This window comes from Triticum urartu, chromosome 7A (genome assembly GCF_056163025.1).
Source record: "Triticum urartu cultivar PI428250 chromosome 7A, HENAU_Tu73, whole genome shotgun sequence".
NCBI lineage: Eukaryota > Viridiplantae > Streptophyta > Magnoliopsida > Poales > Poaceae > Triticum > Triticum urartu.
In genome coordinates, this window is record NC_141879.1 from 731,877,606 (window position 1) to 731,899,245 (window position 21,640).

Sequence of the window (21,640 nt, forward strand, 5' to 3'; positions counted from 1 at the left end):
AGGGGAGCGAGGTGGGACTAAAAATAGCCTGCCATAACCTCATTAGTACCGCTTCGTGGTACGAACCGGCACTAAATGGTGATGGTGGGGCCATAGCCTGACCGTAGGCTGACACAGCCTCTTTAGTGCCGGTTCGTGGCACGAACCGGTACTAAAGGTTCGCCACGAACCGGTGCTATTGATCGCCGCCACGAACCGGCACTAGTGTACACATTAGTGCCGGCTGAAATTCAAACCGGCACTATTGTGCTTCACAAAAGACCCTTTTTCTACTAGCGTAAGTCTTCACTAGTGCAGAACCGGGCAATAACACCGGTTCGTAAGGCCCTTTATTGCCGGTTCCGTAACCGGCACTAAAGTGTGGGCACTAAAGCCCCCCCCCCTTTAGTACCGGTTCAGCATGAACCGGTGCTAAAGGGCAACCACGTGGCACGAGCCAGCTCCGGGGGCCGGGAGCCCTTTAGTACCGGTTGGTAACACCAACCGGTACTAAATGTTTGTGGGTTTTTGTTTTATTTTTTATTTTTCATTTAAATTTGTGTTATCAATTTAATTTAGGATTGTTTTACGTTATAATGAGTTGTTATACTTGATATGGATATGGATATGGCATATATATATATACTTGATCACTTAGTTAGGATCCATCCAGTTCAAACTAATTTGCGGTTTCTTTCATAAATGATATATATAATAACTCATCATCATCATCACATATTAATAAATAAATAAACTCTTTCATCATATCATCACCAACAACAGTATATATATATAATAGCTAGCTAAAAATCATCGTAGTCGTCATTAATTACCACTATTTAATCATCATAGTCATTACCGCTATCTAATCATCACCAACACTAGCTAGCTTAAAGAAGAAACATTCACTTGTAAGAGAACCAAAGATATCATCGAGTTCAACATGGTCATGATATTATAAGCGTTCACAAGCAAATCACTATTTGAGATTAATTAAGTTCAGGACAATACGGACATGAGAGAGGACAAGTACTAAGAGCATGAACTAGCTAAATCACTCCTGCTGCTCCCTCTCAGGTAGAATAGCATAGAACATGTATAGCTCTCCTGATTCATCATACTGAAGCATGCAGATGAATCTGTCTCCTAATCTTGGGTTGCGCTTCTCCTTGCTGCCCCTAGTACTTCTCTGCGATCGTTAACGATTTTGCTCCATTCTTTCACTATTAAGCATTCTTTGCTTTTAGAAATCCTGAATGCACTCATGTGCAATGTAGGAAATCTTGGTCGTAAGCTAACCATTGACATGCGACCTTTTGTCTCGATCCACTGAGGCACAACTATCATCGGGAGTCCCTGTTGAAGAACATCATATAGTAATTAATATACTTAGCAATGAAAGTTTAGCTTCAAAAATAATGTATGCAAAAGATGCACCAAGGACAAATAGTAAAAATCTTACCATCTTTCGATTATAGATGTGACCGTAGTTCAATACGATCACTATTAGTCGCACGTTTTGAGTACTAACATTTCTAAGTTCAGGAAGAAAATTTGTCTTGACAGTATGAAGATCCTCAAGCCATGAAACATAATGACTTATCTCCTCGTAGTTTAGTTCAGCCCTAGGGCAGTAGTAGGTCCCGTATACCAAGCGCCGGACATGTTTGCTTGAACCGAAATAAGCTGACAATACAAATTAGTTGTCAACTATTTTTGAATAAACTGTATCAAAGACATAAACATATGCATGCATGGTTGAGAAAAACTCACATAATGGTAGAACTGGAGGCGTTTGACATCGACCCAGATGTCTATATTACCTTCAATATCATCTTCCAGACGAATATCAAAGGTGATAACCATATCAGGCTCAAATGCATAAACCTTGCATAGTGCTTGCCAAGTTTTGCATTCAAAATGGGTGTATGTGTCTCCATTATATAATTTGACGTTGAAAGTATACCCATGCTCGGTCTTCAAGTAAACTCTCTTTACCTCCATATCATCTATAGCACTAAAACCTATCTTATCCAAGACAAAAATTCTTGCATGGCAGGGGATGCGCTAGTAGAATAGTGAAAATTTAAAATTATAAGTTGAAGCAAATGAAGCATAAGTCATGCTTTAAAATTATAAGTTGAAACAAATGAAGCATAAGTTTTGCATTCAAATAATAATTGCCATTGTGACTTACTGTATCCAGTTCGAATGTCTCATCCAGCTTGATGCTGAAGCGCCTACCATCAACAAGGACATTTCTGTCACACAGGCCGCGCTGGTCTTCACAGTGTTCGCACATAATGAAATCTTTTTCGTCGTCAGATGACATTTCCTATGTTCATATAGGTGAAACATTAAACACTTAACTATCTAACATTAATTAATATTTAGCTAATTCAAATATATATTCATCTAACATTTGACATTAATATATCTAACTATATTCATCTCTAACAATTGAAATTACTATATATTTAAATTTTCTATCTAATTCATCTAACATTCGACATTAATCTAACATTTATATAAACTAAGAATATATAAAAAATTAAATAAACAGAAAAACTCATTAACAAATAATATTTTAATTAGATCATCAAATCTCAGATACCTAAATTTTCTTACTAAAAATAAACTAGTTATATTAATTATTCAACTAGTTCAAATCTCATATACCTAAATAAACTAGTTCGATTATTTTCTTACTAAAAATAAACTAGTTGTATTAATTATTCAACTAGTTCAAATCTCATATATATACCTAAATAAAGTAGTTCGATTATTTTCTTACTAAAAATAAACTAGTTCTATTAATTATTCAACTAGAAAAAAAAATTGTATGTGTATTTGTGTGTGTGTATGTGTTTGTGTACTGCGTGTATACGTATACGTGTGTGTACGTATGTGCATGCACAGTACGCCGCAGGGGCGCTGGCGCGTACGGCGCGGGGGCAGCGCGCGGCGTACGGGGCGGGGGCGGCGGCGTACGGGGCGGGGGCGGGGGCGCCGGCGTATGGGGCGGGGGCGCCGGCGTATGGGGCGGCCGGGAGAGACGTACCGGGCGCGGCGCCGCGGCGACGATGACAGACGGCGGCGGGCGACGGGTGACGACGACAGACGGCGGGCGACAGGCGACGGGCGGCGACACGACGACGACGGGATCGAGCGGCGCGCGCGGTTGGAGACGAAGTGGGGGATGAAAACTGAAATTTTTGTAAGTGCTATATATATAGGATGGGCCTTTAGTACCGGTTTGTGGCTCCAACCGGTACTAAAGGCCTATTTTCGCCAGGCTCAAGCGGCGGGAAACGAAGCCTTTAGTACCGGTTGGAGCCACCAACTGGTACTAAAGGCCGGAGCGCTGCCACCCCGCGGTGCACAAAGTTTAGTCCCACCTCGCCGGGCGAAGGGCAGCCGCACTGGTTTATAAACTCAGCCGCGGCTGCCTCTTCGAACTCCTCTATATAGCAGGCTTGTGGGCCTAACTTCTGCGCGCTGCCCTGTGAGTCTCCTGGGCTTTTAGGGCATGTAATTGCACGCCCGTGGCCTAGCAGGCCCATAGGGCAGCGCCCCATTTTTTTTATAGTTTTTTTCTTTTCTGCTTTATTTTCTTCTATTTATTTCTGCGTAGTTTTTTGTATAGTTTTTCTTTTCTGTTATATTTATTTTCTTCGATTTATTTCTTCTATGAAAAATAGCAATATTTTTTCTTTTCTGCTTTATTTTTTCTTATATTTATTTCTGAGTAGTTTTTTTCTTTTATGCTATATTTATTTTCTTCTATTTATTTCTGAGTAGTTTTTTATATAGTTTTTTTCTTTTCTGCTATAGTTTTTTTTTCTGCTATTTTTTCTTTTCTGCTTTATTTATTTTTTCTATTCATTTATTTTTATATACCATGCCAAGTTGATGGTTAAAACTTGATGGTCAAAGTCTGGAGTTATAACCAAAGTTTAAAAAAATGAAATGCCGAAGTGCAACTAGTTTTTGCCATAACAGAAGAAGTGCGGAGTTGTAATAAGTTATTAAAAATAAAAAAGAGGTGCAATACTCGTTAATTAGCTTCAAGCCTTTCGGAATAGTGTCGCTTTGAATGGTGCATACTGAACGCAAAAATATAAGAGCATTTAGATCATGATCTTATATTTTTTTTACAGTCTGAATTGTCAATATGATCTTATACATCAAAAATACTTTGATCATCAATGATCTTTGTGTGTACAATCTGAATTGTCAATATGAGTCCTCAACGATTTATAAACCGATGAAGACTCATATTGCGGCCACAAATTCTACACATAGAGTTCAATGAAGACCAAGTGCTTGTGATAGTTTGAGAAGTAACATATTTAAGGTGGTAAAAGGCTTGTTAGGGGAGCGAGGTGGGACTAAAAACAGTTTGCCATAACCTCATTAGTACCGGTTCGTGGTACGAACCGGCACTAAATGGTGATGGTGGGGCCATAGCCTGACCGCAGACTGACACATCCTCTTTAGTAACGGTTCGTGGTATGAACCGGTACTAAAGGTTCGCCACGAACCGGTACTATTGATCGCCGCCACGAACCGGCACTAATGTGCACATTAGTGCCGACTCAAATTCAAACCGGCACTATTGTGCTTCACATTTGACCCCTTTTCTACTAGTGCTTGCATAGTGCTTGCCAAGTTTTGCATTCAAAATGGGTGTATGTGTCTGCATTGTATAATTTGACGTTGGAAGTATAACCATGCTCGGTCTTCAGGTAAACTCTCTTTACCTCCATAGTTCCATAGCACTGAAACCTATCTTATCAAAGACAAAAATTCTTGCATGGCAGGGGATGCGCTAGTAGAACAATGAAAATTTAAAATTGCAAGTTGAAGCAAATGAAGCATAAGTATAATGCTTATATTACGAAAAAATAATTCCCGTCGTGACTTACTGTATCCATTTTGAATGTCTCATCCAGCTTGATGCTGAAGCGCCTATTATCAATAAGGAAATTTCTGTCGCACAGGCCGCGTTGGTCTTCACAGTATTCGCACATAATGAAATATTTTTCATCGTCAGACGACATTTCCTATGTTCATATAGGTGAAACATTAAACACTTACTATCTAACATTAATTAATATCTAACTAATTCTAATATTCATCTAACATTTGACATTAATATCTAACATATATTTCTATCTAATTCATCTAACATTTGACATTACTAGTTTTATTATTTCAACTAATTCAACTAGTTCTATTAATTCAACAAGTTCTATTAATTAATTCAACTAAGCATTACTAAAAATAAACTAACATTCAACATTAATCTAACATTTATATAAACTAAAAATATATAAAAAAATAAATAAACAAATAATATTTTAATTAGATCATCAAATCTCAGATACCTAAATTTTCTTACTAAAAATAAACTAGTTCGATTATTTTCTTACTAAAAATAAACTAGTTATATTAATTATTCAACTAGTTCAAATCTCATATACCTAATTAATATCTAGCTATATTCATCTCTAACAATTGACATTAATCTAACATTCGATCATCTAATTAACTTTTCTAAAAAACAGATAACAGAAAATATAAGTAAAAAATGTGTATGTGTGTGTATGTGTGTGTGTACTGCGTGTATACGTACGTGTGTGTATGTGCAGTACGCCGCGCCCCGTACGCCGCCGCCCCGTACGTACGAGCGGGGTCGCCGGGGAACGGGGCGGGGCGGCGGCGTACGTACGGGCCGGCCGGGGCGCGCGGGTGCGAGAGGAGAGAGACGTACGGGCGGCGCCGCGGCGACGACGACAGACGGCGGCGTCGTTTGGGGCAGCGGCGCGAGACGACGACGACGACGGGCGGCGGCGGGGGACAGCGACGACGACGACGGACGACGGGCGACGGGCGGCGACACGACGGGATCGAGCGGCGCGGTTGGAGACGAAGTGAGGGATGAAACTGAAATTTTCGTAAGTGCTATATATATATATAGGATGGGCCTTTAGTGCCGGTTGGTGGCCCCAACCGGTACTAAAGGCCTATTTTCGCCAGGCGAAGCGGCGGGAAACGAAGGCCTTTAGTACCGGTTGGAGCCACCAACCGGTACTAAAGACCACCCTTTAGTACCGGTTGGAGCCACCAACCGGTACTAATGGTGATGCGCTGCCTACACAAAGTTTAGTCCCACCTCGCCGGGCGAAGGGCAGCCGCACTGGTTTATAAACCCAGCCGCGGCTGCCCTTTCGAACTCCTCTATAAGCAGGCTTCTGGGCCTAACTACGGCGCGCTGCCCTGTGAGTCTGCTGGACTTTGTGGGCCTGAAATTGCACGCCCGTGGTCTAGCAGGCCCACAGGGCAGCGCCCCAAATTTTTTGATATAGTATTTTTCTTTTCTGCTTTATTTTTTCTTCTATTTATTTCTCAGTAGTTTTTTCTTTTCTACTATATTTATTTTCTTCTATTTATTTCTGAGTAGTTTTTTATATAGTTTTTTCTTTTTTACTATAGTTTTTTTCTTTTCTACTATTTCTTTCTTTTCTGCTTTATTTATTTTCTTCTATTCATTTATTTTTATATACCATGCCTTTCGGTGTAACAGATGAGTTTTCGTCTGAAACCGACCTTGATACTTTGAAAGAGATTGTTCAGTTTGTACACGAATTGCATCTAGTTTTTGCCATAACAGAAGAAGTCCGGAGTTGTAATAAGTTATTAAAAATAAAAAAGAGGTGCAATGCTCGTTAATTAGCTTCAAGCCTTTTGGAATAGTGTAAACTGCACTGCACATAGCTCCGTGCAGTCTACCATATTCCTCAAGGCTTGAAGCTAAGCAACGTGAGCATTGAGCCTCTTCTTCATCGTCTCTGCACTCAGGGCTTATAAACCGCTCCTAGTCCCTCTCTCTTGGCGAGGTGGGACTAAAAAACAGCTTACTAAGAAACTGTAGTACTGGTCACCCTTTAGTACCGGTTGGAGCCACCAACCGGTACTAAAGGTGGTGCGCTGCCTGCACAAAGTTTAGTGTCATTTAGCTCAAAACAAATCATTAAATGCATGAAAAATATCAAATGAAGGCAGAAATGGTTGAAAGATGATGACGTCGCTTTGAATGGTGCATACTGAATCACAAAAAGTCTGGAGTTGTAATAAGTTTAAAAAAATGAAATGCCTTTGTAACAGATGAGTTTAATTTCGTCAGAAACCCGAATACTTCGAAAGAGATTGTCTAGTTTGTAAACGAAGTGTATCCAGTTTTTGCCGTAACCCTCTCTACTTTTTTGAACAATCTATGTGGGTGAAATGATGATACCATGCCAAGTTTCAACTTTTTCAGAGTTCATTTGTAGTGCTTTTCAATTTCCAGGTCATTTAGTTCTCAAAACAAATCATTAAATGCATGAAAAAAAGCAAATGAAGGCATAAATGGTTGAAAGTTGATGGTGCATACTGAACGCAAAAAATATAAGAGCATTTAGATCATGATCTTATATTTTTTATAGTCTGAATTGTCAATATGATCATATACATCAAAAATACTTTGATCATCAATGATCTTTTTGTGTACAATCTGAATTGTCAATATAAGTCCTCAACGATTTATAAACCGGTGAAGACCCATATTGCGGCCACAAATTCTGCACATAGAGTTCAATGAAGACCAAGTGCTTGTGATAGTTTGAAAATAAACATATTTAAGGTGGTAAAAGCCTTGTTAGGGGAGCGAGGCGGGATTAAAAACAGCTTGCCATAACCTCATTAGTACCGGTTCGTGGTACGAACCGGCACTAAATGGTGATGGTGGGGCCACAGCCTGACTGCAGGCTGCCACAGCCTCTTTAGTACCGGTTTGTGGCATGAACCGGTACTAAAGGTTCGCCAGGAATCGGTACTATTGATCGCCGCCACGAACCGGTACTATTGATCACATTAGTGCCGGTTTTTTTACAAACCGGCACTAATGTGCTTCACGTTTGACCTTTTTTTACTAGTGCCTGCAGCAGTAATCTATGCACAATGTGTGGATGCGGTTACTATGATCGGGAAGGTCGACTTTCTACATTGTTCCGGAGAAGCTAATGGCGCGGCTCATGAGATAGCTAAATATAGTTTTTTGAATAAATTTTCCTGCACTCGGGATGATGATCCCCCTAATTAGCTATATTCAAAACTTACCGATGATGTAATGTTGCTTAACAATCAATAAAGCTAGTCATGAAGGCCTTTTAAAAAAAAAGAAATATCAGTGTTCCATGTAAAAAAATATTATTATTGGCACTAACCCAAAGTTCATTATATACTCCTTATAGACGGTAGAGCCAAGTGGGGTGCTCCCGTGGTTGTTATGGCCGAGATCGATTCCAATAAAAAGATCGTGATCGATTTGTCTTGGGCCTGCACAAATCCATCCATCGTGGGTGGTTCGGACACTGCATGAGATTCGTGTAGGTCTCGTCTCTTGTAGCTACGTACGTCCCTTCGCGAGCCTTTAAATATACAGCACACAATCCAAACTTAGATTAATCACCGCGCGTGAGCGTTTCGACTAGAGTTCGATCAACCGAGACCGTCCCCCACCCAAATTTCCCGTCGTGATGAAGACCATGGCGGCGGCGGCGCTGCTGCTGCTGGTATCGCTGCTGGTGGCGGCGGCAGCCACGAGCAACCCATCTGACAGCATGCACAAGGAGAGGAGCGAGGAGGAGACGCGGCGGATCTTCGTGGAGTGGAAGGCTGAGCTCGGCAAGACCTATAGCTCCGTCACCGAGGAGGAGCGCGCGTACGACATGTTCAAGCACCGCCTCCGCGACATCGACCAGTGGTGGCACAAGAGCGGCTACTCCGCCTGGTCCTGGGACAGGGAGAGGAGCGAGGAGGAGACCCGGCGGATCTTCGCGGAGTGGAAGGCCATGAACGACAAGACCTACAGCTCCATCGACCACGAGGAGCACCGGTACACCATATTCAAGGACACCCTCCGTCAAGTCGATCGGAACAATGCCGGCTACGCCATAGGGGTCGACACTAACCACCAGGGCATCAACGGGTTCACCGACCTCACCGATGAGGAGTTTAGCGTCGTTTGCTGTGGGTTCATCCCGAAGGGCTTTGAGCCATCGCCGGCCGAGTTAAGGAGGGTGGCTGAGATCCAGGAGCGGTTGCGGCTTGTATATGCCCCTCCATCCCTTTGGGCGGCTTATTGACATCACATATTTCATTTATCAGTTTTGCTAAGTCTTAGTCAACTAAGACTTCATGTCTTAGTCGATACTATATCTCTTAGATCTTGCATGGAGATTCATACAATTTTTTTCTTCAGTTTTTTCTTTTTCCTTCTTATATGTATATCACTTGACTGAGACTTGATTAAAGTCTCAGAGACCTAGCCACACCCATCATTTATAGTCTATCTGTTTCTATATATCGAAGATCAATATGTTGGTTTTTTTATATAGCTTACCACATATGCCATGTGGTTATAGATCGAACGTCAATAAATTTTCATGGAAACAACATGAAATTTTTGCATACAGAAAACTCTATAGAAATAAATAAGACCCGTGACAAGATTTTTTTTACTTGATGTAATCTTGGTTGATGGAAATTTACTAGATTGGTTTCTTGTTGGTCCCGTGCAATGTTTTCACTAAATACAACAGAGAGTAGAAAATTAACATAAATCATGCTTGTTATCATAAATAAAAATTTAGAAACATGCATAAAGAAATCACTAGCGACATTTACCTTATCACGTTTAATAGGATATGTGTTGCCTGATTGTAAAATATTTAACTACAGTTAAAAGCAACATCGGGAATATATGATTAGATTTTCCTTTGTCTGTGTGCACTGGCGCCCAGGTGCCATGGATGACAATGAAGCAAGGCAGTGCCCCGCAAAACAAATAAAAAATTAACCAAGGCAGTGGAAGGGGCTCACATGGATATCAATGTAATTCAACGCTCCCTTTCGGCATAGAAGGTACTCGCATTTTCTAGATCTATTTCAACCCTTTCGGCGATATGCATTTAATGGGGGGCGACGTTTTTATTAACGACGAAGGCGTCTGTAATGACTTCGTCAATCTTAGCATGATGTGTCAGCTCAGTCTTTCGAAGATGCTTACAGTAATATGATGTACGTTAGCGTTTATAAGGATGAGTGTATGCATACCCTTAGCTCGCGACCGAGAAACAGCGAGACAACACGCGCGTCACCTTCGAGTGCATGAAAGAGCTCAAACAAACTAGTACGTGATGGTGGCCCCATACGTGTGATGAGATGAGGAGTGAGACGTGGCGAGAAAATCTTCACCTTATCCGAAACCAATCGTAGCAGACAACCAATCCTGTAATGGATATGTCTAAGTGGATGGTGTCGGTCATAGTCATCCGTACGTGGGATCCTACCCTACGATGCGGAGGAGGCGAGGACAGGTGCGGCGTCCCAGCTGCCAACCGTCGTCACGAACCAAGCATAAATATGCCTCCCCATGCCATGTGTTTGTGCAAGGTTACCACGATTTCAACAAGAAATCAGCTCTCAATCTGCACCGCAGCTATATATTAGCTCCAACTCAGCGTCCGGCCGGGCTCCGGAGTCCCCGAGAACGAACAGGAGCGAGGAGGACCGGATCGGAGATCCAAACCAACGTCCACCGCGAGCCATGGCATCGGAGTGCTCCTTCGCCCACGGCGTCTCCCTCCCCACGCACCGCCCTCCCCTCGCCATCACCTCCTGCAGGTAAGTGACCAATCCGGCCTGCTTTTCCATTACGGTATCTTTCTCCTTCAGTCTCGATAGTGTGCTCTGCGCGCTCTGTTTTGGCTGCAGGCTGCGGCACAGTGCCGTGCGCACGAGGGCGAATCGGCGGGTCGTGGTGGCGGCGAGGCCGGTCTCGGTGGGCGCCTCCAGGAGGATGCTCGGCTCACCCAGGTACGGTCCAAGAACGTGCACAGCACGAGTGATCGATCCTGTCCGATCATCGAGTGTCCACAGACAAAATCTTACACGCTTGTTCCTTCTTTTCCAGATACGGCAGCGCCGGGGCGGCGGCGTTGCGGGCGGATGAGGCGGAGGTGGCCGTGCCGCCGTCAGTGCCGGTGCGCGTCGCCTATGAACTGCAGCTGGCCGGCCACCGCTACCTCGACGTCAGGTAGCGTACATAACCAACACACAAACCACATAATGATCAGCACCTCACCTGTATGCTCTACCACAACTGTGTAGTACTCTGTTCTTCTGTCAACTTAACTGACGGAAAGACTGTACACATATAAACTTTACTGACGGAAAAATTCCCTCCACAAAACATAAAAACTAACGTATAAATTCAGCTCACAGTGAACTGCACATCGTAATTCCAGAACTGTTCTCTGCATCGGAGTTTTGCTGCTGCTTGTGTAGAACGGAGGGTGAGTTCGCCGGCGGGCATCCGGCAGGAGCGGTGAACGTCCCCTACATGTACAGCACCGGCTCTGGTACTTCATCAAGCCCACTTCACCCGTTAACTGCTCTTCACCTTCGTCAGTATTTTCTAGCACTCCCTTCATCCTAAAATAAGTATCTCAACTTTGTATTAACGTTTGTATTAAGCTTGAGGCACTTATTTGGAGACGGAGGGAGTAATATATAATGTCGCTTGCATTTCTAAAATGGCGAAGAACTGTGCACTTTGTCGAGCAACTGTTACTTCTCCGCTTCCCTGACACACTTCTCATATACTGTATGTAAATTTTAATTTGTTTTTCTTTCAATCGGCAGGAATGGCGAAGAACCCGCACTTTGTCGAGCAAGTGTCGACGATCTTCGGCAGGGACGACGAGATCATCATCGTACGTCTGACACTTACCCAACACTTACCCTGAACGTTCTCGTATCTTTCTTCCTTCAGTTAAGTGTTTCTTATGAAGATGAGAACTCCACTTGTCGATTTCAGGGATGCCAAAGTGGCAAGAGATCTCTCCTGGCAGCAGCCCAACTCTGTTCCGCTGTAAGCATAAATCCTAGCACCACTATCTCTATCTACTCCTATGTATCTATCTGTCTCATCATCGGTAGTTATGGTTTCACCTTCCGGCTTGTGGCACGTGATGGTAAATCTATCTTCTTTCAGGGCTTCACTGCCGTGACCGACATCGCCGGAGGGTCCTCAACCTGGAGGGAGAACGGACTGCCGGTCATTGGACGGTGACATCGCAGGCTCTTGACTTGAATGTTGTTGAAACATCATAATCTGTCTTATTATGCTCCAAGACAGCACGTCAGTGCACTGAATAAGCAAATAGAGCTTGATATATGATGTGTAGTATATATGTGCAATATTAATGTTAGAATTTCCGTTCTTCACCTGACCTCTTGTAAAGTGGCCCCATTACAGAATAACACGTGTATGGTATGGTGTCTGCAAAACGGAACACTAAAATCGAACAGCTCTGCACAATAACAAAACATGTTTGATCATTCGGGTTATCTCCCAACTGCCTGACGTTAGCGTGTCTCCATTCCTGTCCTGGCAATGTGCAGGGACACACAAGAACAGGGCATGCACTGAATCTGGGCTTCTATAAATGTGGTTGAAACATCATAACTTGTCTTACCATGCTCCGAGACACCACATCAGTGCACTGAATAAGCAAAATGGAGTTTGATATGATCTTGAGTTATATATGATCTACTCTCCACAATACTTGCAGCTGGGGAAACTAATACAAGTTCCTCCAACTACAAGTATTTCACTACAGAGGTAGTATAGGATGTATGTGCTATATTAATGTTAGAATTTCCGTATTTCACCTGACCTCCTGTAAACTGGCCCCATTACAGAATAACACGTGTATGTTACGGTATCTGCAAAACGAAACCCCAAAATTACATAATAACATGTTTATTCATCATTCGGCTTATCTCCAAACTGCCTGACGTTAGCGTGTCTCCATTTCTATCGTGGCAACGTGCTGGGACACACAAGACCAGGGCATACACTGAATCTGAAGAATGTTACTAATAAAGTAGTGTGGAGTTACAGAGAAGGCGGCTAGTTCATGAACGACTCTTACGGAAAGCAAGATCACACTTTTCCATCAGAAATATGGAACGGAATGTGTGCTTAAGCAGAGAGCACTGCTCTATATTAACATTTATTTCATTCAAGTTATTTGTCCATAGTGATGGTTTCATGGCACAACTACAGATTTGTATTGCGATACGAAGGGTTTTCTAATCATGTGTGTTCTACGTAAAATTGCTTTGAACAATTTGTATTGCTCATCAAATACTATTAATCCAAAAGGGACTTCGAGTTTTCACATTTGAACATACAACTACAATGGAATATAACATGGTTACAAATATACGAGATACTTTTGGGATAAGATAGCAAGTAAAGCAAATGACCATTTAATGTTACTTTCGATCTTCCGTGAGCGCCAAACTGATATGTCCACAACAAGTAGTAAGACTATGATTTGAACAATCAGATAAGCTAGGTCAATCCTATGTAAGAATTTTAACAACCAGGACATGAACAAATCCACCAGAGAGCTAGCATTCAACCTCTGTGCTGCATGCAAGCTAGCGATTGAGGTAAGCATACCCTGATGCTCACATTTCAAGCAACCGGGACATGGATGCCGGGGCGGCGGCCTCGGATGGTGGTCGGTATGGTGGCTTTCCGGCAGGCTCCATGGCGGCAGTGGTAGCTACGCTTCTTGGTCGTCTGGATGGTGCGGGTGTGGCGGTGGGTGGTTCGGGCACACTTTCTGTCCTAAGGAGTGGTGTTGCCTAGATCCGGATGTAGAGGCCTGCTCTCGCCACGGCTGGTATGGGTGCCTCAAGGTATCATGGTGAGCTGCCGAGCGAAAACTCCGTGCTTTGCCTCTGGCGGCGAGGACATCTGCAGGTACCGTCATCTTCTTGAAGACGTCATCGTGGTACTCCTCCCCGTGGCGAGTCTCCGGTGAAAACTCTTGCCCTATTTGGGCTCGGCAGCTGCGGTGCTTGCATTCCCTTTCTGAGTACATTGTCATGGAGGCTAGGTGTCATAGGTCGTGTCATACATTGTAATCTGGATGTTCTGTGCTTAGGTGTTTGTTAACGTAGTCGTGTTCGGTTATGTTGCCCAGTTATTTAGGGATTTGCTGTGTGATAGGGCTACCTCATCATATTGTATCGTTATGCCATATAACCTTGTGTTGTTGCTTTATATGTGAAATGGGGCGAGAGCCTGTTTTCAGAATTTCTTAATACGTTCAGCTCTTGCATATTGTTTTCCCGTTATCCATGATCTACTTTTAGATACTCAAAAAATTCTCTTCCATGTGTTGCAGCTACCAAACTTTGCTCTAGAAACTGAAAGATTTGCATATTTTGTTAATAAAAGGAAGACCATTGTCTATCTTATGCATTTCAAAACATGCGAAAGTCTTATGACCACAGGTCAATTAGATGAACAAATTTGCATGCCATTCAAGTGCCTTTGGAAGTGCTCTGCTTACAAAGTAGTTTTCTAGCAACTCTACTCTCGTGAATCGAGATATTTATTTATGTTTAAAAGTTAACTACTCCCTCAGATCCATATTACTTGTCACTCAAACAGATGTATTTAGCACTGAAATTCGTTTAGATACATCAATTTCTGTGAGAAGCAATATAGTTCAGAGGGAATAATAGAAATGCATTTTTAATTAAAGTGGTCCTCGCCCTGTACCATCGGGCCGGGAGCCTTCATGATGGGAGGCTCTAAACAGGGACATCAACTGTACCCCCTGAATCAGTCCACATGCTTGGCTGCACCTCGGGTCCTCCTAACCGCGCATCTTCTTTGGTCGCTAAGCTTGAAGCTATTTCCACAAAGTGTACCCCATACAGTGTCTTCATGCAGCCGGCCTCCATCTGACGAGCTGCCTTCGAGGTGAAGTAGACCACCTCGTTCTTGGAAATGTTGAAGGAGATGGCCGACCTACGCATAGGAAAGCTGTTTGGCGCAAGAACTTCACGCGTTATGACTCAAAAGTCATCTTGGTTGGTTCTCACAAGCCATACCGGTCTTATACACGGGCCCACTAAACCGCGTGTCGTCCTTTGACTTGACTATCTAGGTAACGTGCAAGAGTGAGCAAGGGGCCCACGCAGGTCACGTCCCATCGCAAGTGGACGTGCGCCTCGATTCCCGTATGAGGGATAACCGCGACCCCTCGATCTCCCCACATGATTAACACCATAATGAGAGGGTAGGACCGGAATTGATGCAACACCGCAGCTTTAACCTATCGCCGCTTCACTCTCCTCTTCCCCTATATGAGGGAATAGTAGATACGAAGGAGGTTTTACGCTCCCATTCCCTCTCATTACAGGAAACAACTATTTTGCCTTCAGGGACGTACAAACAACAAAGCAGAATTACCAATGGCAAAGACTTTGCTGTCAGCCAGCAGACGATAAAGATAGACGGCAAAGCCGAAGCGGCAAAGAGGTAATCTGTCGTCAGCTTTTCGTTGGGATGACGACAAAGGTATCGCCGTCAGCAAAAATATGTCTTTTCCGTCAACCAAAAGGTGTAACAGATGGCAAACAAAAGCATACTTTGCCGTCCACGTTTTATATTACAGACATAATAGATTTTTGCCATCAGCCAGAAACATCACTTTGCCGTCATCCTCGTAGTGCACAGACGGCAAAGAGTTTTCAGTTAATTTAAAAAAAATTCACGATCCTTTCATTCACGAGGCAGAGGAGAGAGATGGCCGTCGGCGGTCTGGCGGTGAGCACGTCTAGTGGTAGAGTAGCAAGCTGGCGGCCAGCGGCGTTGGTTGTGGCTGCTCGAAGGTGACGGGGACGGGCCGGCTGCCCCGGGATGGACGGTTGACGGGGCTGGCGGCGCCGAGCGCAATGGTGGACGACGGATGGGGCAGGCGGCGCCGGGCGCGACAGTGAAGGGGGCAGGCGGCTCCAGGCGCGACAGTGGACGGGGTAGGCGGCGCCGGGTGTGGCTGCTCGGAGGACGTGGACGGGTGGCTGCGGCTGCTCGAGGGTGGCAGGAACAGGGCCAACGGCGCCGGGCACGATGGTGGACGGGGCAGATGGCGCCGGCCACGACGGTGGTGGAGGCGTGGAGGGTGGGGGCCGTGGAAGCAGAGGGCGCGGATGGCCGCCCCGACGGGCAGGTGGTGGCGGGAGGACGCGGGAGGCCATGGCCGGCGGGGGGAGGTGGCGGTGAGAGAGATGGTGATGCAGAGGGATTGAGCGAGAGAGATCGGGATGCAGGCGAGGTGGGGATAGGGGCGTGGTGGTGGAAGTGGTGGGTTGCCTCGGGGAGAGAAAGAGAGAGAGTGGGTGGGGCTGGCCGGGGCGTGTGTGATTGGGGCTGCGTGTGTGTGGACCAGATCATGCCATGTCATCGATCCATGGGATTGATCCGCGTGGTGTATTTCTTCTTTGCCGTCTATGAAAAAACCAAATGGCAAAGAGCTTACTTTGCGTCTGTAAAAAAAGAACACACATCATTGCGCCCGTGCAACATGATCATGAAGATCTTTCTGACTGCCGCCTAGAGCCTTTGGAAGGAGCACAACAATAACTATTTAAGACACGTGTCACCCTTCATTGCTTCATGGTTCAACAGGTTCAAAGAAGACTTTGACAACATTAGATATAGATTACCTGATAACAAGAGACATGTTGTCTCTTCTTTCTTACAAAGTCTACCACAGCAAACCTAGGGTTGTTCTTAGGGTCTGACCCCCCCCCCCCCCCTCCCCCCACCTTTGTAAATACCACCATGTAACTGTTACTTTGTTCTAATACATATGTAGTACGAGCTTTCCCTACTGTCTTAATACTAAAAAAACACACACGGTAAAGATTCTTTGCAGTCTTTCAAAATAAGCCCAGACAGCAATTCTTTGCCATATGTGTTTTTATAGTGAGCTCTTTGACGTCTATGTTTTTTTTCAGACGGCAAAGTTTATTTTGCGTCAGTTTTTCTTTGCCGTCTGCTGATGACTGCGAACCATTTCTTTGCTGTCTGCCCGATGATGGCAAAGACGTCCCCTGATGGCGAATTTGTTGTTTCCGGTAGTGTCTCGTTCCTCTTCTTCTTCTTTGCACCCAAACTCTGACATGCCCAAACGCTCCACTATCGCTACCAAGCTCCACCGCAGTGACGCCGCTTCGTCATGCGCAGCCAACGCCACCCGAGGAGGGACGGCCAGCTCTCGCGAACTACGGCAAGGACCCTGGCGCGGAGCAGCCCCAGCAGAACGACGGACGACACCATAACTGCCATGAATCGGATCCCGCACAAGAAACCGTGAAACGAATTCTGCACGAGCTGAGTCGCAAATGGCCACACCACTTCGGTGATCAACTCTCTGGGGACTACGGTGTGATGTCTTTAGCGCTACCAAACATCCTACATGGGTACCGAAAAGTATGAGTTTGTCGCTACTCACCATTCCCAGGCTAAGCTAAACGTGTAGTCATGTCTTCAAAGCCCTTTGTTATTTTATGTAAATGGCACAACCAAATTGATGCTTCTACGAGCAAGTTCAACACGTCGACCTAAACGGATGCCGATTTTGTCCGTTTTTTATTCATTTGCATCGGCCCAGCGGACGCCCATGTCGGCTTTCGCGTTTGGGTCGGCGAATGCGCCCAACGCTGGCCCGACCCATTTTGACGACGCGCGGGAAAAAAAGACCACAAATATTTTGAAAATAGAAACAAACATTAATTAAACATTAAAGCCGGCACGAAGGCCGGCGAGAGTCCACGTGTCCACATTACATTAATTAAACATTTAAAAAATAAACTACGAGGGCGGCAAGCTGCCTTAGGCGTCCTCATCGTCCACGTCGGGGTCGGTGAGGTCGATTAGCGTCGGCGCAGGGCCGGCCCAGGGGAAGTTGTGTTCTAGACGATAGCAACGTCGGCCGCCGCGGGCTGTGCCCCACGGCCTGTGCCTGGCGCGCCTCCTCCTCCGCCTCGTGTTGCTCCTCCTCGGCGCCGCGCTCCAGCTGCTCGAGGTACTCGCACTTGCGGCACTCCTCGGCCTGCGGGCGTCCTTGCCCTTGGCTTTGCCGTTGCCGGAGAAGAAGCCCATCGTGCCGGTGGCTAGGTTTGCTGCCGAAGGGGGAGCAGAGGGTGGCGAGATGGGGACGGGGAGCTTCTGGAAGCGGAAGAGGACGCCCCCCTCTCGCCCCCCCCCCCCCCCCCGCCCCGCACGGTCGGCTTATTCGCTGACACGTGGGTCCGAGGTCACACATTAAGCTGTCAAAAGTGACCGCGGGTAGTTGGACGGCCGTCAAGTGGGGACGCGGTAGACAACAGGAAGGCGCGCGACGCGTAGGCTTCGCGTCCACGCCGATGCATTTGCGGCCCAAATTTGGGCCGTAAATGCGCCTGCGCGGACATGTTTTCGGTTTGGATCGGCGTGTTGGGCCTCCTCTTTTGTCCGTACCGACCCAAGTGGACGCAAATGGACGATTTTGATAGCTGCGTTGGAGTTGCTCTAAGTCTGATGATTGTGATTTATTTGACGAGGGACAACTGAAATCTGGATAAATTCTTGTGTTATGTCATCATGAGTTACTATTTATTTTCTCTGATGAAATCTTGAAAGCTGTTCACAGTAATGATTTTTTCTTGGTAAAATCTCTAAGGAACTTTTACCAGCGAGCATATGATGTTAAGATGTGCACATTACTGAAGGAGTTGCCGCATACGAGCACCACGCCTACATGAAATTATTTATTCTTGGCAGTTGGCACTGCCACAATGAACCAACGCAGTCTGATCGACCTTTTCCCTTCATTTCCGACTACATATCTTTAACAAAATTAACACCAAATATTTACGCGGGCAATGTCAGGGCACGGCGGCGACCGTTTTAATATAACCTCAAGCATGTATGACCATCTCTTCGGGTTATCTCCCAACTGCCTGACGTGCATCAGTGCATGCATGTCACACTCACTGGATCACGGTTTCTTATCATGTCAGCAATGTGTTCGCGCACTCAGGGACAATGTGGGCACCGGATCTGAAATATAGTACTACTGTAATGCAAAATTGCAGATAAAACGGCAAATTCATCAATGGCCCTTAGCAAAAGCAAAGAACACCGCTCCTTCCAAGAAAGAGGATGGAAGTGTAATTACGTAAAGCACAAGCCTCTTTTTGATCTATGCCTTGTTGTTTTTTCTGAAAAGAAGAACTGTAAAGGCATCTGGTCAATCCTCTAAAATCGATTAAAGAAGTAAAAAAATGTGATTTACTCCGGGACCTATCCAAAGTCCTATAACCGTCAGAGGAGTAAAAGAAATTAATTCTTGGCACTTTTTTTCATAAAAGGAGGATATATCCCTTGCCTCTACATCTGGACGGTGTATTCAATTAGTTTATTAATTATTTCCAAAGACCATACGAAGTACTTTCTCTGTCTGAAAAAGTTTATCCCTCAATTAGATGTATCTAACACCAAATTAGTGCTAGATATATCCATTTAAGAGATAAGTTTGGGACAATTTTTTTCGGACAGAGGGAGTAATACATCAGTAAGCCTGAAGTCATCATCTAGGTAACATCTGCGAAAGTGCTGAATTGAGCTCGAGCACATTTGCCCCCGATATCCAATGCGTTGGTTCGCCCCGAGATCGCCAACCACTAGCATACAAGCCCACGTATTTTTATTCCTATTCTGTTGGTATTGGGCGTCTCTGGCCCACATCATGGCACTATTCTCATTCCGACGCCGTTTCCCTCAGTTAGCCCGGCCCAGAGAGATACGTTCACGACGTGAGCCGTCCTCCGTAAGATTCTGTTCCAGCGGCCTCTGTTCAGACGTCACCATTAATTGCAGCTCATGAGATCAGTCAAGATCTGATTCAGATCTTACCTCCTGCGATCAGTAAAAAAACGTTTGAATCGTTGCCGCCAACAAACACTTGTTATCCGATGACACGGAAGCAAGACAACTCAAAACCTACAACTACCATACTCACCCGTAAGTGATCTCATATCGGAACCTCTGCCTACATCCTGATTCAGACGCTACCGCTTCCATGTGTAAACGCCCTTATCTGTGCTCACTCGAGATGATATTGCCTACGCACTCACCTCAGACCGAGCATCATGATCGCTGAATTTGGCCACACCTCTAGTGACTGCAGAGGAGGCACCGGACAATACTGATGGAACCATCAAGCAATTTCTCAAATGGAACTACAGTTGTGTGAATGTCTGAACCTTTCCACTGCTGAACGTGGAACTGTACTTGATGTTTGCCCACGCAGCTCAAAATTTGGATCTATGCAAATGACCAAACCACATATAAACAGACTACGGATGACACATGTACTGAAGCAAGCATTCATGCAGCAAACAATAATTTTCCTAAGTACAGCAAGCAATCTATCATAGGTGTAGCCATTTTTGAACTGAACTCTCAACTTCTTCCATAGGTGGTAACTCAAGAATTTTGAGCTCATTTTCAAATATGTATCAAGCAAGTTCTGTTTCAGACGACAGCACCACACTCTTTTCCAGTACCTCAATGATACACATAATACAGCTCCATCTAAAGCTCACATAGGATAATTATCATACCAGCTGGCAGTACAGCACAGGTAAAAGCAATCACACATAAGAAGGTTTACTGAACAAGTCAGTACATAACCAGTGCACACATCACAGGAAAACAGTTGTCCAACCCTTATCCTCTTACCAGCGACCTCAATCAGACTTCTGGGTGTCTTAATTCGGGAGGTTCAGTGCAGTTGTTTCGACGGTGACACTCGACACCACAGTTCTTGCACCGGTTCCGCACTAGTTGTCAGAAGCAGGGCCACAAGAAAATAAGGCCAATTTGCTCAAACATTGCCGCGTGTATCAGCGGCCGACCCTGCAGTGGCAAGGTTAACCAACCATAAGAACATTCAGCAGTAGCCACAGGTCAACAGAACTATGACATTTTCACCAGGATTCATTGCATGACCATGGAAAGCCTTCTCCAAGGCACTTCTGCGGTTCGGACATGGTGTTCGCCCCGGTGCGGCAGCTCCCACTCTAACCCCTGCACCGAGCACACACAACCTGCTGTCACTACAGTGTCCCACAACTTGATGCACACAAAAGAAAATTCAGATGTTGTTATCCCTTAGACCTCTTCCCGGTCAATTTATCCTTTTTTATCTCCGCAAGTTTACTGCTGAACACCACAGCCTTGCATATTAGCAATTTGCAACCAATACAACAAATTTAGTACTTATTGGTTCCATTTCTCACTCTGCGTTTTGGATTTTCAGTTTCGGAAACATAATATGCCCCCCAGCCACACAAAGTACTCATCTGACAGTCAGCACCATAATTGCCGAAAAACTCGTTTCCTTCTTTTTATTTCCAGTTTTGCAATTGTCTGGGTGAAGTTTGTCTATATTGTAATAAAAAAACATAAGTTGAAATTTTCTGTTTTTCCAGGTTCCTACTTTTCAGCAGAGAAACTTTCAGCCCCGATGATATTCTATCTACTACATTTCTCTTCTAAATGCTCAGGTTGCATTTTTTTTCTAGATTGCAAAACAAAACAAGTTACACCCTCATATTGGATGTAATAAGATCTTATATTATGAGACGGAGGGAGTAGTTTGTATTTTTCAGTTTTCCAGTATTCTACTGT

The 21,640-nt window shown here is 44.7% G+C and overlaps 2 protein-coding genes across 8 annotated transcripts; both read left to right on the forward strand.

The window, feature by feature from the left end:
- Positions 1 to 8,475: 8,475 nt before the first annotated feature.
- On the forward strand, positions 8,476 to 9,188 carry LOC147962396 (uncharacterized). Its single transcript, XM_087536427.1, has one exon. The coding sequence runs from the start codon at positions 8,562 to 8,564 to the stop codon at positions 9,168 to 9,170; it is 609 nt and encodes a 202-aa protein (XP_087392553.1). The 5' UTR covers positions 8,476 to 8,561; the 3' UTR covers positions 9,171 to 9,188.
- A 1,179-nt stretch (positions 9,189 to 10,367) lies between these two features.
- On the forward strand, positions 10,368 to 12,315 carry LOC147962397 (thiosulfate sulfurtransferase 16, chloroplastic-like). Of its 7 annotated transcripts, none has more exons than XM_087535066.1 (7): positions 10,368 to 10,710; positions 10,801 to 10,902; positions 11,000 to 11,122; positions 11,304 to 11,492; positions 11,731 to 11,801; positions 11,906 to 11,959; positions 12,083 to 12,315. In XM_087535066.1, the coding sequence occupies exons 1-7, from the start codon at positions 10,383 to 10,385 to the stop codon at positions 12,158 to 12,160; spliced, it is 945 nt and encodes a 314-aa protein (XP_087391192.1). In that variant the 5' UTR covers positions 10,368 to 10,382; the 3' UTR covers positions 12,161 to 12,315. The 7 variants fall into 7 exon arrangements, with proteins under 7 accessions (XP_087391192.1, XP_087391194.1, XP_087391193.1 ...); XM_087535068.1 differs by having other exon boundaries at positions 11,304 to 11,447; XM_087535067.1 differs by having other exon boundaries at positions 11,334 to 11,492.
- Positions 12,316 to 21,640: the final 9,325 nt, after the last annotated feature.